The sequence below is a fragment of the Peromyscus leucopus genome, chromosome X (genome assembly GCF_004664715.2).
Source record: "Peromyscus leucopus breed LL Stock chromosome X, UCI_PerLeu_2.1, whole genome shotgun sequence".
NCBI classification, from domain to species: Eukaryota; Metazoa; Chordata; class Mammalia; order Rodentia; family Cricetidae; genus Peromyscus; species Peromyscus leucopus.
The window spans coordinates 54,402,368-54,428,986 of NC_051083.1; the positions used below are offsets into that span (position 1 = coordinate 54,402,368).

The 26,619-nt window shown below is 42.8% G+C and overlaps 1 protein-coding gene across 2 annotated transcripts; it reads right to left on the reverse strand.

Annotated features, from left to right (window-relative positions):
* Nucleotides 1–2,155: 2,155 nt before the first annotated feature.
* CXHXorf58 (chromosome X CXorf58 homolog) lies at nt 2,156–26,010 on the reverse strand. Of its 2 annotated transcripts, XM_028881663.2 has the most exons (8): nt 25,111–26,010; nt 22,310–22,407; nt 20,428–20,522; nt 19,976–20,087; nt 11,671–11,802; nt 7,255–7,484; nt 4,040–4,196; nt 2,156–2,810 (listed from the first exon to the last, which is right to left on the reverse strand). In XM_028881663.2, the coding sequence occupies exons 1-8, from the start codon at nt 25,259–25,261 to the stop codon at nt 2,640–2,642; spliced, it is 1,146 nt and encodes a 381-aa protein (XP_028737496.2). In that variant the 5' UTR covers nt 25,262–26,010; the 3' UTR covers nt 2,156–2,639. The 2 variants fall into 2 exon arrangements, with proteins under 2 accessions (XP_028737496.2, XP_037055100.1); XM_037199205.1 differs by lacking the exons at nt 2,156–2,810; nt 4,040–4,196; nt 7,255–7,484; ... (2 more) ...; nt 20,428–20,522; nt 25,111–26,010 and adding an exon at nt 16,540–18,933 and having other exon boundaries at nt 22,310–22,676.
* Between the last annotated feature and the right edge of the window lie 609 nt (nt 26,011–26,619).

A 26,619-nucleotide genomic window follows, 5' to 3' on the forward strand; every position in this document is an offset into this window, starting at 1 on the left:
TCTGTGTAGTTTTTGGTGTCTGTCCTGGATCTCGCTCTGTAGACCAGGCTGGCCTCAAACTCACTGAGATCTGCCTGGCTCTCCCTCCCGAGTGCTGGGATTAAAGGCATGCCCCACCCGGCTACAAAGACAGCCTTTTACTTAGACAGCTAACTTTAGACTTCAGAGCAGATTCAAAGCAGGTTGGTTGCTCCTAGAGACAAACACATGAGGTCAATTTCCCAGGTGTTGTTTGTTGCTGATTCAGGTCAGGATAGAAACAACTTTATTAGACATAACTTTCTCAGTAATTGACTTTTTGCAATTACTCCCAGTCTCAGGTTCAAGGTTCAGCCAATTGTTTAATGTCTGGGATCCCTCACCAACTTAGAGCTACATGCACGGGTCAGTGTGACATTACTAGCCTAAGAGAAGCCATGTGACTTATTTTGTGTTATAACTATGGGTAGGACCCTGAAAATGTAACTTATAATTGTCCAGAGTTTGGCTCTGAGAGAGCAGTGGTGGTGTGGAGAGAGATGGCTGTGTAGAGCTATGTGAGAGAAGGCAGAATTGAAAACAAAGAAACCAACCCAAATGCTGGTGAGGCTGTGGAGGAAAAGGAGCCCTTATACACTGTTGGTGGATGGAAATGTAGTCGGCCACTATGGAAATCATCATGGAGGTTTTCCATGAAACTAAACGTAGAACTTGCATATAATCCCAGTATGCCACTTCTGGATATAATGCAAAGTATAAAAGTCAATCAATATACAGTAGTGATACCTGTAAAGCCTTGTATTGTCACAGCTCTATTCACAATAACAATGCTAAAGAACTGTCTAAAGCTGGATGGTGGTGGCATACACCTTTAATCCCAGCACTCGGGAGGCAGAGGCAGGCAGATCTCTGTGAGTTCGAGGCCACCCTGGTCTACAGAGCGAGATCCAGGACAGCCAGGGCTACACAGAAAAATCCTGTCTTGAAAAACAAAAACAAACAAACAAAAAGAACCTATCTAGATGCCCATCAATGGATAAAGAAATGTAGTATATACACACAATGAAGTTTTATTCCACTATAAAGAACAATGAAATTACGTTGTTTGCAGAAAAATGGATGGAACTAGAGATCATCATGTTAAATACAATAAACTAGACTTTAAATGATACATATCCCTTGTGTTTTCTCTCATATATAAAATTGAAAAAATACAAATAAAGCCATGAAAGTAGAAGGGGACCATCAGGAGAGGGGATAAGAAGGTAAGAGAGGGTGAATCTGCTCAAATATATATATGAAAATGTGATAATTAAGGCACTAATTTATACAATAAATACTAATGAAATTCAAGAGTATACACAAGCATTCACACGGATAGAAAGGCATCAGTAAGGGAAAGTGGCTGCCACAGAAACTGCACTATGTGCAGTTGTGCTTTGTAGAGAATTCTCTATGATGTGGCTGCAATGGTTAGCATGGGCTCTGAAAAGGCAGAAATTACAGTTAATGAAAGAGGAGAAATGGGCTCTTTGAGACATAAAGACTGTGGCCTTCCTTTATACTGTTTCTCATCTTTTTATGCGACAGCTTCCTTAACTTGGCTGTTACATGTACTGTGGCTGGATTGAATCTCCTATGCATTTGATCAGATGAGAGACTACTTGCTAAATTAATGAATGAGACTATGTGTGATTTAGGACAAATATTTAATCAGTGTCAGGACAGATTCTAAAGAGAAGAGATTATGCTTCTTTTTATGGATATCAAATGAGGCTTTATTAATATTAAAACATGCATGTTTATGTTAAATACGTTCTAGTGGAAATCATATACATTTCCTCCAATATTTATAATTTGAGAGTATTTTAATAGAGAATGAGATCCTTGTCATGCCTGAGTAGCTTTAACAATCAACCTGTGCATTTTAAATCCCTAGCAAAATAAAACATTCCATTTTAAAAGTTCAATAAACAACTACATTTTGTTTAGCCATTGCAGTCTCTGGTAATATTTGATACGATTCAGTAGCCTGGATCACAGATGAAATCAATAATTTGCTCTTATCAGGAAGGTGAATTTGTCAATTCAAAATAAAATGGAGAAATATTACTCAAAACAGTCTTTATATTTGAAAACTGTCCAAAGCTGATGCTTCATTCTGTCCCAGGTGCTTACAGTGCTCAATAATGATAAAGTGTGCTGTGTCATGCCTACTGTCATGGCAGATCTATTATCATTTTATTATAATTGAGAATAGGCTGTTCCAAAGCCATTCCATAAAAACAACATGCAGCTAAGCAAAGGTAATGGAGGCCGACTCAAGAACAGCCCTTCATCCCGTGAATTCAATTTTTATGCTAAGCATGGCCTGTTCAAATATTTTTTAATAAAAAAAAATCAACATTGAATCAAATGCCTAGGGATTAATTTGCTTCTGATTTCTTGAAAAGAAATGTATATTGCTCGTTCCAGGACATCTAATGGAAGTAATCAATTCAGGTTAAAAACCATTCCCACCTACGGTAACACAAAAGGGCTTACAAATACATCCTGTATCTGATTAAGAAAGCATACCAAAGACGTCTTTCTACTCGGCTGCTTTTTATTTATCGACAGCAATATTGTTAAATAACTGTTGCTTTCTGTCAATTAGCGTTTCAAAACAATGAGGAATGTTTAACATATAGGTCTTGATACCAGGCAAATAATTCCCTTTCTTCTTTTGCCAGTTTGGTGTCTGATGGGGTTTCTTCAATTGCCAGAATTTCAAAAGATGGACAGTAGAATATGACCTTCTTCTTTACTCGTGATGTGTCTGCTTGTGCTCCCTACGTGCAATTACAAATAAAAACAGAGTGTTTCGTATTTGGCTTTTTTCTTTTGTGGTTTATTCAAGACAGGGTTTCTCTGTGTGTTTTGGTGCCTGTCCTGGATCTCACTCTGTAGACCAGGCTAGCCTGGAACTCATAGAGATCCACCTGCCTCTGCCTCCCAAGTGCTGGGATTAAAGGCATGTGCCACCACCACCCGGCTCAATGGTGCATGCTTTTAATCTCAGCTTTCAGGAAATAGAGGTAGGTGGATCTCTATGAGTTCGAAGTCAGCCTGGTTTGTACAGATGTCCAGGTCAGTCAGGGATACAGAGTGAAACAAACAAACACATACATAAATAAATAAAAGAAAATGGTTGTTACCAGAAAATAACTTCACACTGCCCAGGTATGTATGCCAAAGGTGTTTCAGCCTTGAACTCGCATTTCTTTGTGCAAATAAAGTTACTTATAGGTGAAAAGACTGGATGGCCAAGCCAGGGCCCTAACAGGCTCCCCTAGCAGCTCTGGCATGGACCAGGCCTTAGTTTTGGTTCACTAGAACGGGCTGGAGCTGAGCAAGCAGTTCTCAGGAAAACCACAACTTAGGAGCAACAATCAACAGGTGCCCCGCCCCCAGCCCCTTCTGCTGGCTCAGCAGGCCCCCCAGCCCCTTCTGCTGGCTCAGCAGATGTCCCCCCAGACTTCTGCTAGCTAAAGATAGCTTTTCCTACCCTCTTGTCAACAAACCCCTAGACACTAGACCCCTCCACCACTAACGGGGCCCTAACCATTACAGCCTCCCACCAATCAACTCCCAGACTACTCTTTCCTCCACCAATCAGCACCAGATTAATCCCTCCTCTCTGGAATTCCCCTAACTCTGCTTAAAAGGAGCGCCTGGCGGTGGTGGCGCACACCTTTAATCCCAGCACTCGGGAGGCAGAGGCAGGCAGATCTCTGTGAGTTCGAGTCCAGCCTGGTCTACAAAGTGAGTTCCAGGAAAGGCACAAAACTACACAGAGAAACCCTGTCTCGAACCCGCCCCCCCAAAAAGGAGCTTGAGAATCCCCCTTCGGGGTCGTTATTTGCCACCCCCATCATGTTGGAAATAAACGCTCCTGCTAAATTGCATACGTGACGTCAGTTGGTCTTTCTTGGGGGCTTCTCTCAGATTCTAAAAATAGGCAGTTTGAAAACTGTCCAAAATAACGAAGGAGTTCACTGCTAGTTAAACGAACAGTTACCTTGGAGGAAGCCTTTTCTTCTCTAGCTGCCATATAGGCTTGTTTCATCTTTTGAACCTTCTTTTGTGCTTGCTTGGATCGACGGCCCAAATGTTTCGTTTTACCTTGCTCTCCCCAAGGCTGGTAAAAAGGGCGGACAATTGGAAAGGATGGATACCTAGGAGACATTTGTATTAGAGACAGAAAAAAAAAATAAATAAAAGAACACAAAATAAGATTGGAATGTGAAGTCCATGCTAAACTGTAAGGTATTGTCTAGCATACTGAGAGACTTCAGTATGTGGAGCAACACGGCTTGTCAGCTTTTAGGTTAAAGTCATCATTTCTGGGACTTTACATAGCACTGTTCTTTTCTCTTTTCTTTCTTTTTTCCAAGACAGAGCTTCTCTGTGTAACAGCCATGGCTGTCCTGGAACTCACACTGTAGATCAGGTTGTCCTCCAGACAGAGATCTGCTTGCCTCTGCCTCCGGAGAGCTGAGATTAAAAGCATGTGCCACTACGGCCCGGCTGCATTTTCAGTTCTTAAACATCCAGGCATGGTAACACACACTTTCTAGGACTGAGGAGGCAGAGGCAGGAAGAGCATGAGTTCAAGGCAAGCTGGATTATATTAGTGAGCTCAAAGCCAACCAGAGCTGCTCAGCAAGACCATTTGGGGGCGGGGAGGCATAGCATTGTTCTTACCTGGAGCTTGTGGAGGTGTAAATGTGATGATGTTGACAACTACGATTACAAAAATGGCAAAAACCGGCTGTCATTCAAAATAAGCCTTCCTAGAAAACACTGTGGAGTGGCCATGTGGATGTTTTTTTTTTTTCTTTTTTTCTTTTCTTTTTTTAGACAGGGTCTCAATATGTTGCCCAGGCTGGCCTCAATCTTACGGAGGCAGCCTTCTGAATGCTGAGACTAAAGGCATCACCATACTCAGCATGAATTTTTAAAATATCATAACTAATGCCGGAATTTATATTTCATAACAGTTGAAAAAGCAAGCTTCTTTTAAAAATTAATTTTCAGGTTAGCATACGAAGTAATGGGTTTCATGATGAAGCTTATTTTTCTGTGTATGCATTTGTGTGGTGTGTGTATGTGGGCGTATGTTCACATGTATGTGGGCTCATGTGTGCAGGCGCTTGTGTATGTACGTGTTTGATTGTGTTGTGAAGACCCACAGCTGCTGTCAGGTGTCTTTGCCAATTGCTCTTGTATTTATTGAGGATAAGTAAGTCTCTTCTGGATATGGAGCTCACCATTTCTAGCTAGAGAGCTTGTCTGTGTCCTGAGTGCTGAGATTAGAAGCGGCTATCACACCTGCCTGGATTTTTACATGGGCTCTGGGGATCTGAACTCGGCTCTTCATGCTTGCGCAGCAGCACTTTTTCCGCTGAGCCTTCTCCCCAGCCTAGTGAAGCTATTTTATTTGACCAGTGTTGGGATCAGGCCAGCTGGTATCATGCCCTCATTCCCTTAGCTTTACTATCAAGGGCAGATCAGTTCAGTAGCCTCCTGCCAGCACTTGGATCATTCATCCTTAGAATCGTCCTTCAGAACAAGAGTCCATGTGTGGAGTAGGTTAAAAGAATCCAAGAATACTGCCCCTGCTGGCCAGCACTTAACCAATGGCCGTGGGGCATTAGTGTACCCAGTGGAATAACAGAGTTGCATGCTGTACAGTGACTCTAACATTCCCAGGAGGGATAAAGCTCCAGGTAGCTCCAGTGGTAAGTGGCTTGCTAACACACAGTCTGGGTTACTGCCCTACCCTCTCAGTAGTTTCTGGGATCACCTCCCAAATAAATTGTTCCAACTCAATTCCTAGTCTTGGGGTTTGCTTCTGGGAGATCCTAGACTAGGACTTTATCCAAAGATGCTCTTATGAAAATATTTTTCTTCTTCAGTTGATTTAAAAATTGGCTAGCTGTCTGACTCCTAAATGACTCATTCTTGGATAATCAGTAGCATGAATCCAAATAGCAGGGAGCACAAAGTTATATATGACAGTGAAGAAAATGACATCATTTATTTGACCTTGGTGGTAATAGGGTTAAGTTCTATATTCAATGCTCATATGTATGAGTTAGAGAAAGTCTATTTCATGATGACAGACTGTACCTTGAACCAGGCTATCTGTCTGGAAAGTCACAGCCTTGACTATAAAATAAAGGAGTTGAATTATGTTTCTGGCTCAACACCTTTCGTCTGCAGTCCTGAGACTCCCCAGTGTGTTTGCTTGCCAGGGTCTTCTTTGTGGTCTAAAGGAATATTTCTTATTGCAAGCATATGTGTGAAAATATATTACCAACAAGTCCTCTTCAGCCTTATCACCATTTCTTTTTCTTAAGAAAGCCAGATTAATTTATAAATAAGATGGGCTGGGTGACTCTTAGTAATGGAAATTAAAAGCAATCCTAATTGGAATAATAACATTCTGTCCCTGTCATTTCAGACCCTAAACCATATATTTTGCTACAACATGGTTATCCAAACTACGAATTGGTTTGATTGTTATTGGTAAAGAGAAGAGAATAATACCACTGTAATTTATATACAATTGATCCTAGGCAACGGGAGCCAGGGAAGAGAGAGAGAGAGAGAGAGAGAGAGAGAGAGAGAGAGAGAGAGAGAGAGAGAGAGAGAGAGAGAACAATTACAGCTTTCATCAGGAAGGACAAAGCCTTCAGCTCTGCGTGCATGGGCAATGGATGCTCTTTTGGCTGTATTTATAAAAACAAAAAATATTAACAGTTGCACGCAGGCGCCTCTTCCCAGAGAGGCACACTCAGCCTCTGACTCACCCTACTGTGCCCCACCACTTCCTGACTTAGGACAGCTCCAGGATTGCACTGCCTCTTATCTTCTCTGGAAGGGAAGCCATTAGCCCGAGGCTTCTCTTCTAGCAGGAGCATCTCTGTGTCTGCCTGCTCCAATGAGTCACCAGCACTTTTTTTTTTTTTAACCACTGTGCTGTTTTTTGCATTTGTCAGGGCAGCCTTTTGGCGTCCTGAGGTGCCTGCCTGGTGGTACAAGTCATCACCTCAGTACCAACTGACCTTTTTGCTAGTGTTCTGCTTACAAAGTTGCATACGTTTGGGTCAGTCTTCCCCAACTCAAGTCTCCCCGTGTGCCGATTATCTTTAGTGGACTGTGTATCAGAAAGGGAACATTTTCAGGAATGCTTTTAGTGTTGTAACCTCAAGAAAAATGGTCTTTTACCTAACTTTAGAAACAGTCTCTAGCTGGTGCTGACGCATCGCTTCTGTTTGTGGCTTCTGTGACAAATACTTCATTTCTTTTTGTAAACGGTCTGAGATTACTCCAGACTCTGCATAATCAACTATGTCATACATCATCATTGTTTTGGGAATGCTTCTGAGGGTTAATCTTCGCCAGTGGTTATTCCTGCCACCAGATGATGCAGGAGTCTTATCCATAAGACTGAGGTACTATATGGGGAAAAAAAAATGCAGAATGCTCAGTTGTTGGTCCTCATCTCCAAACTCTACTGAATCTCTCTCCCATGACTTTCATTCCAACTAGATGTTTCTGTTATCTACATTCATCTTAACTCCCTTACTGGAAGGCAGGACCCATGCCGCGCAGCTTCAGTTCACACAGTACCACACTCACTAAACGTTTATCTAATGCATAAACACTGGCACACACTGTTTTAGAAATGACGAGTTAATCTCTGGTGCTCAGGGGAGAATTTCCTTATCTTTATTTGTAGGAATCTTGCTTTACTTTTTTTTCCAATTTAAAACATTGCAATTTAAAAACACAATTTATGAGTTCAATTTAATATCATAAATGTGTGTTTGAGAGATAGGTATAGAGGATGGTGGGCTACAGTGCTAGGAATAGGCCTTTAGAGTCTGCTACATACTCTCAAACTTTCGTGTGCGCCCACTTTCACAGGCACGTGAACACACACATGCACACAAACATGCACGTGTACCCATGTGACATCATGCAGAAGTGGCAGTTGCCACCATTTTGTTTTGTGGTACCAGTCTCTCGACAAGAAGTGGCTGATTCCAATTCTCACAATATAATTGCAAACCTTTGCATAAAGCACCAACTCTGCGGCTAGATCTTCAATTAGTGACAAACGTGCAATCATATTGCGTGACAAGTCATGTCCTGTCTCTAAAAATTTGTCAGTGTTTGGTCACTGTGAATCCATTAATGAGTTCACATATAGACAGCAAATATGTAGTTCTGTGGCCTCTTTGTCTCTCAAGGATAAACCCACGCGACATTTTACAAAAATGGACCATCAAAAGAGGGAACTGGGGACTGACTGGGGAGATGGCTCAGCGGTTAAGAACATACACTGCTCTTGCAAAGGACCTGAGTTAGGTTCCCAGCACTCATGTCAGTGGGCTCACCACCCCCTGTAACTCCAGCTTCAGGGGCTCCAAAGCCCTCTTCTGGCCTCTTTGGACACCTGCACATATATGCACACAATCTTGCCCCAAACACATGATTAAAATAAAAAGAAAAATTTTTTTTCAAAGACAGACTTGGCCAGCAAAGAAACCGAATGTGGTATCCCTGGAAGTGAAACTGGAATCCGATGTACTATGAGTTGTAGAAGAAACAGGTGGCTGTAAGGAGCCGGCACCATTGAAGAACCTGCAAATGTTGAACAGTCAGAGGGATTTGGTGAAGGTGAACTTACCAACGTAAGCGGCTTTGACAAGAAGAACCAAGTGACCCTGGCAGAAAAAGCTTCACATGATGAGAAATCTAGTGTATTTTGCAACATATAATCAGTGGCTGATTCAAACTTAGGCATGTGACAACTGACAAAGCCACAGCAGAGACAGTGGTCCCCACTGTCACTTACGTGAGAACAAGAAGGCCAGCATCCTTCCAAGGGCTCTTTTGGGAGGGGATGGACTTGAGGGTGGAGCTCAGGGCTGTGTGCGTGCTAAGCTAGTGCTTGACCCCTCAGCCTTAAATCATTTTTGAAAGTTTGATACAGTCTTGCTAAGTTACTTAGGCTGGCCTTGCACTTGTTCTGTACCTCAGGCGGGCTTTGATCTTGTGACCCTTCTGCACCAGCTTCCTAAACATCTAGGATTATAGGCCTGAGCCACAGGCTTCACATTATCCTTGATTATGCTTTCTCCCCCATGGCTTTTCTTTGTTTTGACTGTGGTAGGGATCGAACTCAAGGCACGGTGCCATCGAGCTACACCCCCCAATCCGTTACACTCACAGCTTTATTGAGATTCACAATTCATATACTTCACCCACTTAACGTGTCCAATTCATTGGTTTTAGTGTTTTCACAGCTGATTAGTTTTTACAAAGAAATAAAACTTGCACTCTCAATGTTTCTAAATGTATTAAATAATACTGTACTAAATGTTTTGAGTCTTTCATTTCTGTTATAAGAGAGCTTTTAATGTTTGTTTTTATCTTGGTTTTGGGACTGGATCTTGCTTTGTAACTCAGGGTTGCTTTGGAGCTCACTATGTAGCCCAGGCTGGCCTCAAATTTGAAATCCTCTTTGCCTCAACTTTCTGAGTGCTGAGTTTACAGTCAAGCACCAGCACATCCTGCTGTTTTTAATGTGCCAACCAGTTTTCTCTATTGATTTTTAAATTTGCTTTGTATGAGGCTGGAGACATAGCTTAGGGGTAGAGTGCTTGCCTATCATGCAAGGGACCCTGGGTTCAAGCTCCTGTGCTGAAAACAAAATCAGACCCACACACATCGGAACGCAAACAGCAAGGAGCGGTGGCACAGGTCACTTGGAATGTGGTGAACGGAAGATTAGGAGTTCAAGGTCATCCTTTGGCTATATAGCCAATTTGAGGTCAGCCTGGGCTACATGACATCTTGTCTCAAAACAATAGAGAACGTGGGATGTGCTTTGTATAGTTTCAGCTTGTATCATCAGTTCCCTTAGTCCCACACTCCATGCAGTGAGAATGCCTGCAGACTTTATTTCCCAGGACTGCAGTAGTACAATCAGTAAATATCTCAGCCCTGTCAATGATCTACTCGGCCACTAATTCACTTTGGGACCTTGGGTGAGTTTTTGGACCTTGTTAAAGCTTTATTTTTCTCATCCATAAAGAGGGTCACTGGATTTACAAACTTAGAGATGAAAGGAAATGACATGCCTGTAAAGATCTTTAAAAATGCCATTCACCCCACGAGTAATCTTATCTCTCTTTTCCAGTGTAAACATTTGGGGCTCTCTTTCTGTGACCCCAATCCTTGACATATTCACAACCTGTGAGTTTGTGACTCATGTCATTAGCAAAGAGAGGTGGCATCCTTAGCTTCTTTTATTTTCTGGTCTAATTCCCTAGTCTCCTAGGTTAAGTCTCTAAAGGAAAGAAAACCCAGTCAAGAGTCTCTAAGGCTTTGCATAACTTCATATGTCAAAGTGAGGCACCCAAATGAAGAAGCTATGGTCACGTATATTATTATTATTATTACGATTACATTAGGAATCAGAATAGCGGTAATTTTTGTTTCGTCAATGCTTGTCTCTTTGGATTATTAGTAGAAAACTGGGAGGGAGTGTTACAAAAGCATTTATTATTGTTATTATTATTATAATATTATTATTATTCAGGTATGCTGCTTAAGTGCCCCAGTTCAGCATTGCTCTGTCCAGCTATGCAAATCAGAAATCCAAGAATCATGCCAGACATATTCCTTTAGTTTCTTTCCCTGTCTGTCCCCAAGGCCTACTGCCTCTCCTCTCTCTCTTGCATCTGTAGCCATACATCCTTAAACCGAGCAACCACCATTGCCCCTGGAATAGCGAGACCATTTGAATAGAACTTTGGCTGCTTTCTAATTCTTTCTGTATCCTGCAACCAGAGGTAGATCTTCACTCATTAGCTTAAAAAAATTACATTTTGTTCATTGTGTGTGTGTATGTGTGTGTGTGTGCGCGCGCGTGTATGCTCGAGCTTGTGTATACTGTACCCTCAGAGGTCAGAAGAGGGCCCTGGATCCTCTGAGGCTGGTGTTACTGCTGGTTGTGAACTGTGTGATGTGGATGCTGGGAACTGAACTCAAGTTCTCTGGAAGCGCACCAAGCACTCTTAATCTTTGAGCCATCTCTCTAGCCCTCTAAAGGCTATTTTTTTTAAAAAAAAAATATTTTATGTGCATTGGTGTGAGAGTGTCAGATCCCCTGGGACTGGAGTTATAGACAGCTGTGAGCTGCCATGTGGGTGCTGGGAATTGAACCTGGGTCCTCTGGAAGAGCAGCCAGTGCTCTTAACCACTGAGCCATCTCTCTAGCCCCCAAATGGTAAATTTTATGTTGTTTGCATTTTACCACAATTTAAAAAAAAAAAAGAGCTATGGGCTGGGCAGTGGCGGCCTATGCCTTTAATCCCAGCACTTGGAAGGCAAAGGCAGGCACATCTCTGAGTTTGAGGCCAGCCTGGTCTATAGAATGAGTTCCAGGATAGCCAGGACTGTTATACAGAGAAACCCCGTCTCAAAAAACAAAAACAAACAAACAAAAACCCCAACAAAACAAAACAAAACAAACAACAAACTAAAAATTAGGATTCTTTCTTGTTGGAGGATAGGGCCAGGAAAGCCTTTTTTGTTTGATTTTTCACCATCTACATCTAAATTCCTTACGTGCATATAATCTTGCACTGTGACAACATCCATAGGATCAGTTACTTTGAATTTCTGGAAAAAATGCTCATCTTCCATAACTTGTTGATAAAATAGCCTTTCTCCCATTATCTTGTAAGCATCAGCCACTGCCTATAAAGAAAGTAGATTTTAAAAATAATATATTTTTAGTCACTGGCACAGATGTTATCTATTTTCTGACAAATACAGCAAATAGTGTTCCTGTCTTTTGCAATCTTGCTATTAATAGAAAGGCTACATTTACAGAAAGGAAATGATATAGCTGTTTGGGGCGGGGAGGGGGGGGAAGGAGTTAAAACAAGGTTGAGCTCACTCTGTAGCCCAGGTTGGCCAAGCACTTACTAGTAAGGCTCTTGCCTCAGCTCCCTCAGTGCTGGGGCGACAGATATGAGCCACCATGCCCAGCTATATAGGGACTGGTTTTGAGACAGGGTCTCATGTAACCCAGGCTGGCCTTGAACTTGCTATGTAGTAAAGGATGGGCTTAAACTTCTCAAATGCTGGGACTATAGAGATGGACCTCCATGTCTGGCTTTTATAGGGATTTTAAAACCACTTGAAATTTGTCCCCATAGACACTGATGCACAGTTTTAAAATAAAACCACAGGTGTAGGTGAGTCTACAGTCCTCAAGGGAATATCGTTTTTTTTATTTTTTATTTTATTTTATTTTTTATTTCTTGGTTTTTTGAGACAGGGTTTCTCTGTGTAACTTTGGAGCCTGTCCTGGAACTCACTCTGTACCCCAGGCTGGCCTCGAACTCACAGAAATCCGCCTGCCTCTGCCTCCCGAGTGCTGGGATTAAAGACGTGCGCCATCACCGCCTGGCGTTTTTTATTTTTTAAAAAGGTTTTCATTTGGGGCTGGAGAGATAGTTCAGCAATTAAGAGCATTTGTTACTCTCCCAGAGCACTCACATGACAGCTAACAACCATTTGTTACTTCAATGCCAGGGGACTGTGATGCCCTCTTCGGGCCTCTGTGGGCACTGCACACATGTGGTGTACAGACTTACATGCAAACAACACACCAGCACAACATAAAAAATTGTTTTTACGTCTTAAAAAGATTTTATTTTTATATTTGATTATATGTATATGCATGTGAATCTGTGCGTGTGAATCTGGGTTCAAGAACAGTTTGTTTTGTTTTCTTCTGTTTGAGACAGGGTTTCTCTGTGTAGCCTTAGCTGTCCTGGAACTTGCTCACTCCCTAAGTAGACTAGCTGGCCTCGAACTCACAGAGATTTGCCTGCCTCTGCCTCCTGAGTGCTGGGATTAAAGGTGTGTGCCACTATCGCTCCGCTGAAAAGAACATTTTTTTTTTTTTTTTTTGTTTTTCGAGACAGGGTTTCTCTGTGTATGTAGCTTTGAGCCTTTCCTGGAACTCACTTGGTAGCCCAGGCTGGCCTCGAACTCACAGAGATCCGCCTGCCTCTGCCTCCCAAGTGCTGGGATTACAGGCGTGCGCCACCACCGCCTGGCTGAAAAGAACATTTTTTTTTTTTTTTTTGTTTTTCGAGACAGGGTTTCTCTGTGTAGCTTTGCGCCTTTCCTGGAGCTCACTTGGTAACCCAGGCTGGCCTCGAACTCACAGAGATCCGCCTGGCTCTGCCTCCCGAGTGCTGGGATTAAAGGCGTGCGCCACCAACGCCCGGCCGAAAAGAACATTTTTTAAAAGAAAAAAAAAAAACTTTAAAACTATGATCCAGGCTGGAGAGAAAGCTTAGTGGTTAAGAGCACATACCGTTCCTGTGAAAGATACTAGTTCAGTTCCCAGCATCCACATCAGGCAGCTTACAACTGACTGTAACTGCAACTACAGGAAATCTGATGCCCTCTTCTTGTCTCCTTAGGCATTTTCTGTTGCTGTGAAAAATACCATGATCAAAAGAAACTTCTGGAAGAGCTTATTTTGGCTTACAGCTCCAGAAAGTGAGTCCATAGTAACAGAGAGACACGGCAGCAGATGGCTGGATCAGGAAGCTAGGAGACCACATCTTTTTACTGGGTGTAGAGTAAAAGCCAAGGTGAGCCTGGCCTGCTCCCATTCCAGTCTCATCCTGGCTGGCCCCTCCCCCACACACTTGCTCCCCACACCACCTGCCTAACGCCTGCAGCTCTCTCAGCTCTGTGCTTCTGCTCAGACATTTTTCTCTGCTTGGTCGAGGTTTTGCCCAGGGACCAAGTATTCCAACATGGGAACGTTTTCATTTAAACAAGCACAGAGGTGTTTGGAAAAAAAAAAAATAAATAAAGAGCGCTGCCCGATAGTCAAGATGTTCTTGTCAGAAATCTGCCATACATAGTCAGTTGCTCATTCTTGCTGGAAATCCCCACTTAAGGAAGTAGTGATAAGTGGTACCCTTGCACTTGGTTTGAAATAATTCATTGTACGCTGTGTATATCGCTCTGTATAAATAAAATGATGACTGACCAATAGCCAGGCAGGAAGTATAGGCGGGACAAACAGACAAGAATTGTGGGAAGAGGAAGGTTGAGTCAAGAAATGCCAGCCCGCCGTCCAGGGAGCAGCACGTAACAGGCACACAGGTAAAGCCACGGAACACGTGGTAACATCTATATTAACAGAAATGGGCTGAGTTTAAGTGTAAGAGCTTGTCAGTGGTAGGCCTGAGCTAATGGCCAAGCAGTTTTAAATAATATTAGCCTGTTGTGTTTATTTATGCAAGGACGCAGGAGCCGGGCGGACACAGGAAAACTTCAACTACAATTGTATGCAGATGCAGAGTAAATAAAAGCTCACTAACTGCAGGGATTGCTTCAGCTTTAAAATGTACGCAGTATGGTAGAAACAGCTAAGCATTCAAATCTCAGTTATACATCTCCAAGTGTCTTCAAATGCTCGCTCTTTTGGGGGGTGGGGGCTGGGTTCAAGACAGAGTTTCTCTGGTTAGCTCTGGCTGTCCTGGAACTCACTCTGTAGCCCAGGCTGGCCTCAAACTCACAGAGATCCACCTGCCTCTGCCTCCCGAGTGCTGGGATTAAAGGCATGCGCCGCCACTGCCCGGCTTTATTTTATTCTTTAATTGTGTGTGCACGTGTGCACATGCATGCAGGTGCCCAAGGAGGCCAGAGAGGACACAAGATCCCTTGGAGCTAGAGTTACAGGTGGGTGTAAGCCACCTGATATGGGTGCTGAGGATCAAACTTGGCTCCTCAGCAAGAGTAGTGTACACTTTTGATTGCTCAGCCATCTCTCCAGTCTCAAGGTTCTGCATTTTAAAATGGTCCAGTGGATGCCAGTGTGGAAGGCTGCACATGCTTTGGGTAGCAAGGCTTTAGAAAATTCTCTGGTGGACCAACAATAATGACACCCTCTTGTAAATTACCAATGCTGAGAAAATAGATTGTCAAAGTGGAAAACGAAATGGGAGCATGCATGCGCGCGCGTGCGCGCGCGCGCGCGCACACACACACACACACACACACACACACACACTCACTCACTCACACAAACACACATACAAATCATTACTCTATTGTTCTACAACAGTGGTTCTCAGCCTGTGGGTTGTGATCCTTTGCGGAGTCGGGGACAGCCCCCCCCCCCCCCCCCCCCCCCCCCCCCCCCCCCCCCCCCCCCCCCCCCCCCCCCCGGCATTGAAAGACCCTTGAACTGAGGTTTCCTAAGACCACTGGAAAGCACATATTTACATTACGATTCATAACTATAACAAAATTGCAGTTATGAAGTAGCAACAAAAATAATTTGATGGTTGGGGGTCACCACACCATGAGGAACTGAATTAAAAGGCTTGCAGCATTAGGAAGGGTGAGAACCACTGTTCCTAATTTCCTTTTTTTCCCTCGCCTTTCACTTGCCTTTTGTTTTGGTGACTATATGAGAGATACAGCTGGAAAATGACAAGGAAATGCAACAAGAAATGGAAAGATGGAGGGGAATGATGGAGCAAAAATGTGGTCAATTCCTCTTCCTTTATAAGTGAAATTAGAGGGGCTGGAGAGATGGCTCAGCAGTTATGAGCACTGGCTGCTCCTCCAGGGGACCTGGGTTCAATTCCCATCACCCACCAGGAGGCTCATGACTGTCGGTAACTCCAGTTCCAGGGGATCTGATGCCTTTTCCTGGACTCCTCAGGCAGCAGGCATGCATGTGGTGCACAGACATGCAGGCAAAACATCCACACACATAAAAATAACAAAAATATTTTCAAAGATAAGTGAATTTAGACTAGACATCTGAACAAACTAAAACTGGCCCACTTATACAAAGAAATAAATGAGGGACTGGAAGATGGCTTAGCAGTTACAAGCTCTGATTTCTCTTACAGAGCATATGGGTTCGATTCCCAGCACTCACATAGTGGCTCACAGCCATTTCTAATTCAATTCCAAGGGATCTTATATCCTCCTCTGACCTCCTCTGGCACCATACTCGAAGGTGGCACACGGATATACATGCAGGCAAAGCATCCATATGCATAGTAATAAAAGAATAAATGAACTTAGAGCTAGAGATATAGGCCACTTGGTACAGTGCTACCCTAGTACACATGGAGCCCTGAGCTGCTGCTCACCGCGGCATAAACTAGGTGTGTGTGTCAGCACACCTGTAATGCTAGTACTCTGGAGGTGGAGGGCACTGCAACCAGAAGTGCAAGAAGTGGGAGTCGGGTGTGGTGACGCACGTTTTTGATCACAGAGCTCTGGAGGCAGAGGCAGCCGGATCTCAGGGAGGTCAAGGCCAGCCTGGACTACAAAGTGAGTTCCAGGGCAGTCAGGGCTACATAGAGAGACCCTGTCTCAAACAAACAAACAAACAAACAAACAAACACCAAAAAGTAAGTAAACAGAAAAGTTAGATCAATTTGCAAACAAAAGTTTTATTCAAAGAGCAAAACTGTAAACTTAGAATGAGAAAAATCCCACCATTGCAAGTTTTCTTTCGACTGTGAGTGTACATATTAGCCAAATCTGTTTTGAAAAGGAATGCAAGGGACAAGGACAGTCCAAACTGTTCTCTTCAAGTAGGGTATGTTCTGTTCATTAAAAGGCCATTGTAGTGTTCACTGAAAAAGTCAGGCTGAATAGTGTGATAACATCTTAATAACAAGGACAAACAGAATTCTAACATCTAATTTCCTGGGGAAAATGAGGACAACATAAGGGACGATTAGGGCTGATCACTCCAGGAGAGTGACAGCTGCAGCACTTGGGGAGAGGCATAACGGTACATCTCCCTTTCTCTTTGGCATAGTTTGTAGAACTTTTTTAACACTGAAACGTATCTGTAAAAACTATTTACAAGTCATTAAAGAAGAACATCTGTAAGGGCAAGAGAGCTTTCTTCACGACGGTTCTCACCGACACACGTGACAGTCAAGAGCTCCCTTCTGAGGTCAGAATGAAGATGTAGGTCCTGGAGGTCATCCAGACTTTCCACTAATATAGACACTTGGATGCCAAACAGGTCAATTTGGGTTTTCTGCTTATGTGTGAATAAACACATGCACTTGCCAACTCAAGTTCTTACAGACTTCATGGAGGACTCCTTAACATTTCACCTCAGTAAACTTCGTGTGAAGTCCAGTTTATGTGATCCGAATGGTGTCTGTGTCTGCTGCTCAGTTGATGGTATTCCACCAGTTCATATGCTCCACTATCCCAAGGACCCCAATCAAATGGCTCAGTCAGCTTCCTCTGCTCTCTCCTCCATCCAAGAGTCCTAGTCTACAAGTCGCTCTGAGGCTGGAGACAGAGTCTCTTTTGATGTGACCTTCTTCTCAGTGACTCTCCTCAAAGGAGGAGGTTGGACGGGTGTTTACGAAGAGACTCAGTGGGACCCAGGCATATGGTTCCTCAGACTGCTTCAGGGAGGGTGAGATCTTATCAGAAGACATCTTCTTTTCAGGAGGATGGGATGAGGAAGCTTCGAAGATCCTGGAGCTCCAGTAGCCATTTCTCAATCTAGTAAAGACCATTCGGAGAGGTTGGACTGGAACGTGGCTGGACAATGGATGATTGGACTCAGTGAAAGGCTGGGTGAAATTCAGAAGAGCTCTGTTGTGTGGAGGCTGTTGTTCAACACCGGTCACTTGAGGTAATCCTTTTGGTTCAACTTGGCTGGTACTGGAACGTGGCACAACACGGAAAGACGCCAACATAGGCTTCTCAGTGTTCTTCTGGGGTCTCTGGTAGGTGCTTACTCGTCGTTTCTTTGGAGGATTTTGGATAATCTGGGTGGGGAGCTGGAGATTTCTCTTATGGGTTACCTTGAAGCTGAGTTCAGCACGCTGGCTATCTGTATGTGCTGTGCGGGAGTGTTTGTCTTCATCAGAATGCTGGGCTGGTGACTGAGTGTTCAGCATGGGGTTCATCTCCTGCACTTTGAAGGCAGCCTGCGGGACTTGATGGAGGCAATACTCTGTGCTTTGGTCCGCTGGCTTCTCACTGAAGGTTGGCTCCTCATCACTGTGCCCAACTGTTGTTTTTGGCATGTTAGGGACCTCCAAGGTCGGACATTTATCTTCCTCGAGAGGTAAGGTAATATTAGGGTCTTCTGTGGAAGGTGCTGTATGGCACGCATGTTCCCCATCTGATTTCTTGACTGATGGCAGATTAGTTTGAGTACGGTTCACAGATAATTTCTTGTTTACATGGAAGAACGACGGTCTGCTCGGACGCCTCAGATAGTCACCAGGATGTGTCGTATCCTTCCAACTCCGAGGCCTCCTCTCTGGGGGCTTCTTGGGAAATTTGAGCAGGAGAGCCTTCCTCTGCTGCTCTAGTCTTTCTCTCTCTTTCTTCTCTTCCTCTGTCTCATTCACTGGCTCAGGGCTCTGAGGATTCTGTCGCTTTCCTGGGTCCTGGTTCTCCTTTTCCTTCTTTACGATGCTCAAGGGTAGTGGTGCCATGGCACCATCCCAAGACTTGATAGGGCACTTCTTGCTTCTTACAGTGTGTCCAAAGGCTCCGCAGTTTCTGCATTTCATCCTGGGATTCTCTTCTCGTGGGGGAACTCTCCGCTCCCCTGGTACTCTCCGATTCTGTAAATTCTGAACTTTAATGTTTTTGGCAGACCAAGTTTTGGTGTAAAGGTCTAGCTCTTGACCCGCCATTTTAGAGTCTTGTCAATCTTCCTCAGCTGTTGATTTGGGGTTTCCGAAAACCCAGCTGTCTTCCTCCTGTCTGTTAGCAGGTTCTCAGACAGGTGGATGATGGAGACACAGCAAGGAATGTGACCAAGCTTTCAGGATGCTGGAGGAAAGGAAAGTCACATTTTCTCTTTTATATCACTGGGCTATTTCCTCCCCCTCCAACATTTACTTCATAAATAAACAAAAAATTAATGAAGTTATTATACAATGTTTTAATGTATGAATACTGTTTTCTAGTGCCTTATTCCTTCTGAGGTTCTCATTTTCTTTTTTTTTAGATTTATTTATTTATTATGTATACAGCATGTATGACTACAGGCCAGAAGAGGGTACCAGATCTCATTACAGATGGTTGTGAGCCACCATGTGGGTGCTGGGAATTGAACTCAGAACCTCTGGAAGAGCAGTCAGTGCTCTTAACCTCTGAGCCATCTCTCCAGCCCCGGTTCTCATTTTCTTAAGCTTAAGAATGGGGACAGTGGAACTGACCCAGGAGAATTTCAGTTCCTGGAAAAGTCCGATTACATAATCTTAGAATAGAAACAATCAATGCTATTTTATAGAAACAGCCTCAGCTTATTCTGAAGATGAACATGACATGAATTTATCCCTCAAGAGTAAGATAAAAATATACTTCTCATGCCCAAAGTGGTGGCGCATGCCTTTAATCCTAGTACTCGGGAGGCAAAGGCAGGAGGATCTCTGTGAGTTCAAGGCCAGCCTGGTCCACAGAGTGAGTTCCAGGACAGCCAGGGATACAAAGAGAAACCCTGTCTAAATAAACCAATATGTAGTTTGTATATATATATATATATATATTCCTTTTTTTTTTGACTTTTGGAACTGGCTCTGTAGACCAGGTTGGTCTTGAACTCACAGAGATCCACCTGCCTCTGCCTCCCCAGAATTTAAAATTTTAATGCAAAGAAAATTGATACATATTATATTTTTTGGAGCCTCATATAATTAATACATTTCAAATTTGTTTTAGGCCAGATACTTTGAAATATGGTGCTTAGGAAAAAGCTTGGTGGGTTGACTAATGGTGAAATAATGTAGCCTGTATACTTGGAATGCAATTTAGATATCACAAAGATGTTAAGAAGCAATATTAGTATAATACATCTATCATGCAACATCACCTTACTTGACGGCTTTAGTAAATCTTTCCCGCTGAAATACTTGTTACCGTGGCCATCATTTTTAAAAAAAATTTTGTACATGATAAAAGGTGGAAACTTTTCACCACCAAATCTGAAATAAAGATAAAAAATTAGTGATGTGGCATCAATTGTGGGGCTCCATTGCTTCTTTCTCATGTACTTAGCACAGCTCATACTGTTTTTCAAATATAGGGCATATAAAGATCCAGCAAAGAAATGGACCCTAAGGTGAAAGTCACAATTATTCTCATACTTAGGGACACAATGGTGGTGAGACCCCATGTCAATTTATAGACAGAGTCATGTCTTAAGTCTTTTTACATAACAAATGTAAACAGGGACATACTTTTTAATTTTTCCTGAGAAATAATCAGTATGAAATATCATTTCTATTATTTATCCTCTTAAATAAATCAGCATAGTTACATTACCGAAATCTGACTTTACACTTCATGCTAGGATCTTTAACAAGTGCAGCCTCTTTGGGGCTTACTTTCTTCAGTAGTTCATGTGCCACACAATATTCCTGAAATAAATGATGTCACTGTGAACAGAAAGTGGTATCCCGTCCAGAAGTCATTTACTGATTAAGAATGGAAGCAGCTGGGCGGTGGGTGGTAGCGCATGCCTTTAACCCTAGCACTCAGGAGGCAGAGACAGGCGGATCTCTGTGAGTTTGAGGCCAGCTTGGTCTACAGAGAGAGTTCCAGAAGAGCCAGGGCTGTTACACAGAGAAACCCTGTCTTGGAAAACAAAACAAAACAAATCAAAACAACAACAACAACAAAAAGAATGGAAGCATAGTGAAATGAACACTACCCTGGGCTCAGGGTTCTAGAGAGGTGGATTTCTATTCTTGACGCCTCCATTTAACATCTACGTAGCCTTGCATCTGTCATTTCACCTCATGGGGCTTCAAATTTGAGTATCCATGCCTTTTGAGATCACAGGCATTTTGAGATCGCTATGATAATACTTTTCCACAATCTATTGAATTTATCTATAGACTTATCTGTGTCTCCAACTAGATTATAAGCATCATGAAGGTAGAGGAAGCATCTTTCTTCTTTATCATATTCCTAGAATCTAATACAGTACCTGAAACACACAAGAAACTTAACAATTCTTTAATGTTGAATGAATCATGGTAGTATGGGGATGATAATGATATTAAGTTACTAGCTTTTAAGTATCTTTTATTCATTGTGTAATATGGTGGTATCATAGTCATATATATATACACACATATATATATGTATATCTACAACCTCACTTAATCCTAACAACAACACAAGTAGAATATTATCGCTCTCATGTTATAAATGAGAAAGCTAAGTTTCAATCTTAGATCTGCTTGACTCTAAAATTTCCATTCTTTTCCTTAAATGATCCTATTCAATTTTATGCCTGTGATAATTCCATAAAATGTACAATAATGGGATTTTAACAATATAAAGCATTTTTTTTTTCGAGACAGGGTTTCTCTGTGTAACAGTACTGGCTGTCCTGGAACTCACTCTGTAGCCCAGGCTGGCCTCGAACTCACAGAGATCCACCTGCCTCTGCCTTCTGTGTGCCGGGACTAAAGGCGTACACCACCACTGCCCAGTATAACCCCAGTTCTTTTTTTTTTCTGAGACAGGGTTTCTCTGTGTAAACTTTGCGCCTGTCCTGGATCTCACTCTGTAGACCAGGCTGGCCTCGAACTCACAAAGATCCGTCTGCCTCTTGCCTCCCGAGTGCTGGGATTAAAGGTGTGCGCCACCACCGCCTGGCTATAACCCCAGTTCTTAATTCAGAGATTTTTATTGTTGGAAGATCACTGTCTCCTATCTTCAAATAAGGACACAAATTCAAAAACTGAAACACAACTGCATTAATTTCAGAAAAAAAAATTGTAATACTCATTCATATTAAAAATAAACCCAGAGGGCTGGAGAGGTGGCTCTGAAGTTAAGCGTACTGACTGATCTTCTAGAGGACCCAGATTCCATTCATACTGCCCACATTACAACTGTCTTTCACTCCCAGTCCCAGGGGCTCTACTTCTCTCTCTGATCTCCACAGAAATTGCATACTACAGTGCAGAGATGGACTTGAAGGCATCCATACACATAAATAAAATCAAAATAAAGAAATCTAAAAACCCCAGAAATATTCATTAAGATTAACAAAAGAAGCAATTTTAGAACTTTACATACTATTATTATATCTAAGTCAAAGAGATAAAGAGGGTTATTTGTTCTATCTTTAATTGACTGGTCTTATTAACTAATTAAGGAATAACATCTGTCAGAGAAAAAAAATACATACCGCTGCACAAATTACGTGTTTTAGGAGTTTGAACAATGTTTTGTCCACATAAATGAGCCAGGCTTTCTGTATTTTTGTTGCTGAAATCTCTCTATTAATTATAAGAAGAAAAAGAGGTTAGTGATTTATGAAGTACTTTTCATTTTCCTGAAATCTTAGACAACTTTCAATTTATGAATCCTCTTATATTTCCCCATTACTAAAACTGACCTAGTGAGGAACATTTGGGTGGAGTAATTGGAACTATTATTTGTGGTCTCTAATCAGAGTGAGGATATGGAAAAATGAATATTTCCCCTGAGATAAAAAAAAATTAGCCTAAAACTTTATCAAGACACATACATAAAGCCAGACATGGTGGCACATTCTTATAACCCCAGCACTTAGCAGGTGGCGGCAGGAGGATCAAGAGTTCAAGACCAGCTTTGACAACACAGTGAATTTGGGTTGAGGGTACAGTCCTGGTGTGTGTGAGTCTCTCTCTCTCTCTCCTTCCTGTCTCCTCTCTCTCTGAGACACTGTCTCATGTAATCCAGGCTGGCTCTGAAGAGCTAGATATGCAAGTGAGGATGACCTTAAACTTCTGATCCTCCCGACTCTAACTTCTTAGTGCTGGGATTATACCATGCCTGGTTTTATGTGATGATGGAAATGAAACAAGGACTTGTACACACTAGGTAAGAACTCACTAACTAAGCATATCCTTAGTCAGAGATCCTAGCATTTAATTCCTACCACTGCTGGGGGGTTGGAGGTGGGAAAGGAGAGGAAGAGAGAGGGCAGGGAGGAAGAGGGAGGGCAGGAGGATATAAAGGGAAAGGGATGGAGAAAGAGGGAATATAGCAGGTGTGAGAAGGCAAATTTGCCTTCTAAAAACATTCATGGGGCTGGTGAAATAGCTTTGTGGGTAAAGAATGAGAACCTGAATTTGAAAGCTCGAAACCATATAAAATGATGTATGTGCTTGCAAAGCTTGTAATCCCAGCACTGGGGAAGTGGAGGCAGGTGGATCCCTGAGGCTCCTGGGCAAGTCAGCCTAGCCTTGTTAGTGAATTCCAGTCCAGTGAGAAAGCCTCTCTCAAAGAATAAGGTGAAGGGGCTTGAGAAATGGCTCAGTTGGTAAAGACTGCTGGGCAAGCATGAGCAACCATGGAAAAGTACACCACAACACTGGGTGGGGTGGGCGCAGACAGGAGGATTCCAGTTGCTTTTTGGCCAGTCTAGCTGAAATTGTGCATTCTAGATTCAGTTCTAGACCCTGTCTCAAGAAATAAGTAAACAAAGTGGAGAGTGATACAGGAAGAAACTCAGTGTCTGTATGTATAGGCCAGGTGAACGTTCCTGTGCTCACATGTACATACCTCCCTCCACACACACAGCTAGAGAACTACTGAGGAAGATCTCTGGTCTTCAAGTGCATGTACACCTTCCACAAACTTGCACACACCCACATGAACAAGCACATACACCACACACAGCAATACAATAATTTATAGTCAGTTTTTTGTTTTTTTTTTTTTTTTTAAAGATTTTTAGACAAGGTCTCACTATGTACCACATACTAGCCTGGAACTTAGTCCAGGCCGGCCTCTGGTTCCTTAGTGCTGGGATTACAGGTAGTTACTAAAAGCACTGCCTAACTGATTCAAATGCAATGAAAAGGCAATCTAGAATAGTTGAATTTACACGAGGCTCCATTTCTTTTCTAGGGGCTTATAATTATGACCTAGAAAAAGAAATTCCCGTTTCTTATCTTTGTTTAAGCCAGGTTCATCCCAGTCAGGCTAGAGAAATAATTAACTTTAGATAATGTCCCAGCACCAACTAATTTCACAGGTCTGTCCTCCAGTGCTCTCCCACCCAGTCAGTATCTCTCATAGGGCGACATGCAAAGACAGGGACAGCTGTACAATGTCACCACCGGCTGGCAAAATGTAGACTACAAGATTTAGATTTGGGGTTGGGGATTTAGCTCAGTGGTAGAGCGCTTGCCTGGCAAGTGCAAGGCCCTGTGTTCGGTCCTCAGCTCCGCCAAAAAAAAAAAAAAAAAAAAAAAAAAAAAAAAGAAAGAAAAAGAAAGAAAGAAAAAAGAAAAAAATTGGGGTTGGGGATTTAGCTCAGTGGTAGAAAGCTTGCCTAGCAAGCGCACAAGGCCCTGGGTTCGGACCTCAGCTCCAAGCGCGCGGGGGTGGGGGTGGGGGTGGGTGGGGGAGGGTTGGAGCCCGTGGATCTGGAACCACAGGTGGCTGTGAGCTGCCTAAGCGAGTGCCAGAAGCGGAACTCAGGTCTTTAGGAAGGGGGTCCTAATTACTGAGTCATCTCTCCAGTCCTCTTTTTCTCACTGATAATGTGCTTCAGAAGGCTGGAGTATTACCAAGTAGATGTGTGAACATGCTTTGTGAATTATAAAAGTCTAAAGCTATAATATTCAATCTGAAGGTAATTTTTAAAAACACCAAAATTTTAATTTACACATTAAGAAATATTTAAAGTTATCTGAGAAAACTTGGTAAGTTTAGCGAGGCATAGTGGTGCACACCTTTGGTTCTAGCCCTTAGGAGGGAGTCGTAGGTGGATCTCTGTGAGTTTAAGGCCAGCCTGGTTTACAAAGGGAGTTCCAGGACAGCCAGGGCTACACAGAGAAACACTGTCTTGTTAAAAAAAAACAAAAAACAAAAAACAACAACAACAAAAAAAAGAAAAAAAAAAAAAAAACAAAAAAAAAAAACAAAAACCCAGGCAAGTTTGTAATTTGTCTAGTTGTGGGAAAATGACAAAAGGCAAAAAGATGGCTTCTTACTCTTTTCTTGCCTTTTTCTTTGCAGCGCGTGCCGGTTGTGTCGTGTGACTTTTTTCTGGGAGCTGACTATCTGATTTTGGAGCACGAGTATCTGTTGTATTTGAGGACTTTCTCATTGTCCCTACAAAGAAGTAATCTGAACACACATACATTAAGCTTTTAAGGCCATAATCCCCACATTATTACCTTTGGACTAGACTCAAATGCCATGTGAGTGTGGTGGTGTTCATTTTAGAACCCCTTTAAAAAGAAAGCATTGTGTGTTCAGTGGCGTTTAGTTTACATTCTTTCCATACTGAAAATACCATGTGGTTTGTCGGAAAGACAGTCAATCTATCCATGACCTCCCAACCGGCCTCCCTCTCCGCTATCTTTTTCCTCCTATTCACCCCACAGCTGAAGTTAATGTTTCTTCTTGTGACATAGGACCTCATGTGTCTGAGGCTGGCCTCAGTTTCCTCATGTAGTAGAAGGTAGCCTTAAGCTGGTCCTCCTGTCCCAACACCCCCCGTGCTGACATTACAGACGTTCACCACCACATCTGGCTCTTGAAGTTAACCTTTGTGAGCAGAAAGTAAGTCAGGGACAGCCATTCTCCTCACAAATTACTTAATGGCAGGAGGTACTTGGCTGACTGTGGAAACCAGGTGGAGGGTTTTTACAATTTTTTTTTTAGAGTTTTTTTTTGTCCAGTTTTTATTAAACACTTGTGAGACTTTGGGCAAATTACTTAATCTCCTCATAGTTCAGTGCCCCTTTGGTAATGTGAGCAGGCATATCTGAAAATTACTTGATTGTGCCTGTAACTTTTTACTGTTTGAAGCATTATATCCCAGTTCGGATGAAGCTTTCAAATTCTTAGTCATATCTTCAAAAAATACCTTTTTAAAATGAAATTGCAGTGTCTTCTTTATGCATAAAACAAAAATCTAATAACCACTGTTCTTTTGTAGTAATGAGCCTAAGCGATATTTTTAGTTAGCTGCCGTGACTGTAAATGGTATGAAACGATCTCTGCTTTCTCTTGGTGACACTCACAGGTACTGCTAACACTGGGAGGCTTGTTGCCCACACTGTACTTGGAAGAAATGCTAAAGTTCAGGTAGAGTTGAGCGAAGGTGAAGCTGTCACTCTCCGCTGTGCCGAGTCCACGTACCTCCTGCATTAAGAGCTTCGGCTGTAATTTATCCCTATGCTTCACACTTTTAAGATATTACCTTGGTGACGCCGAGCCTTCAGAGTCAATTCAGTATTTCTCCGTAGGGGTTGGAGATGGGAATGGCTTGGAACATGCAGTTCTGTTGAGAAGGAAAAAAAAAAGCCGCCCTTAACTTTTGGGAATTGGTCCGGGCGCTCGGCGCGCGCCGCGCCGCGCCGCTCCACTCCGCGCGCCGCTCCGCGCTCGCTCGGCTGAGCCTTAGCATTTTCCCCTCCGCGGGGCTTGCTAACTCTTCCAAGTCCTGCTTTAAAAAAAAAAACCCCTTGACCACAACCCACCAAGCCAAAGCTC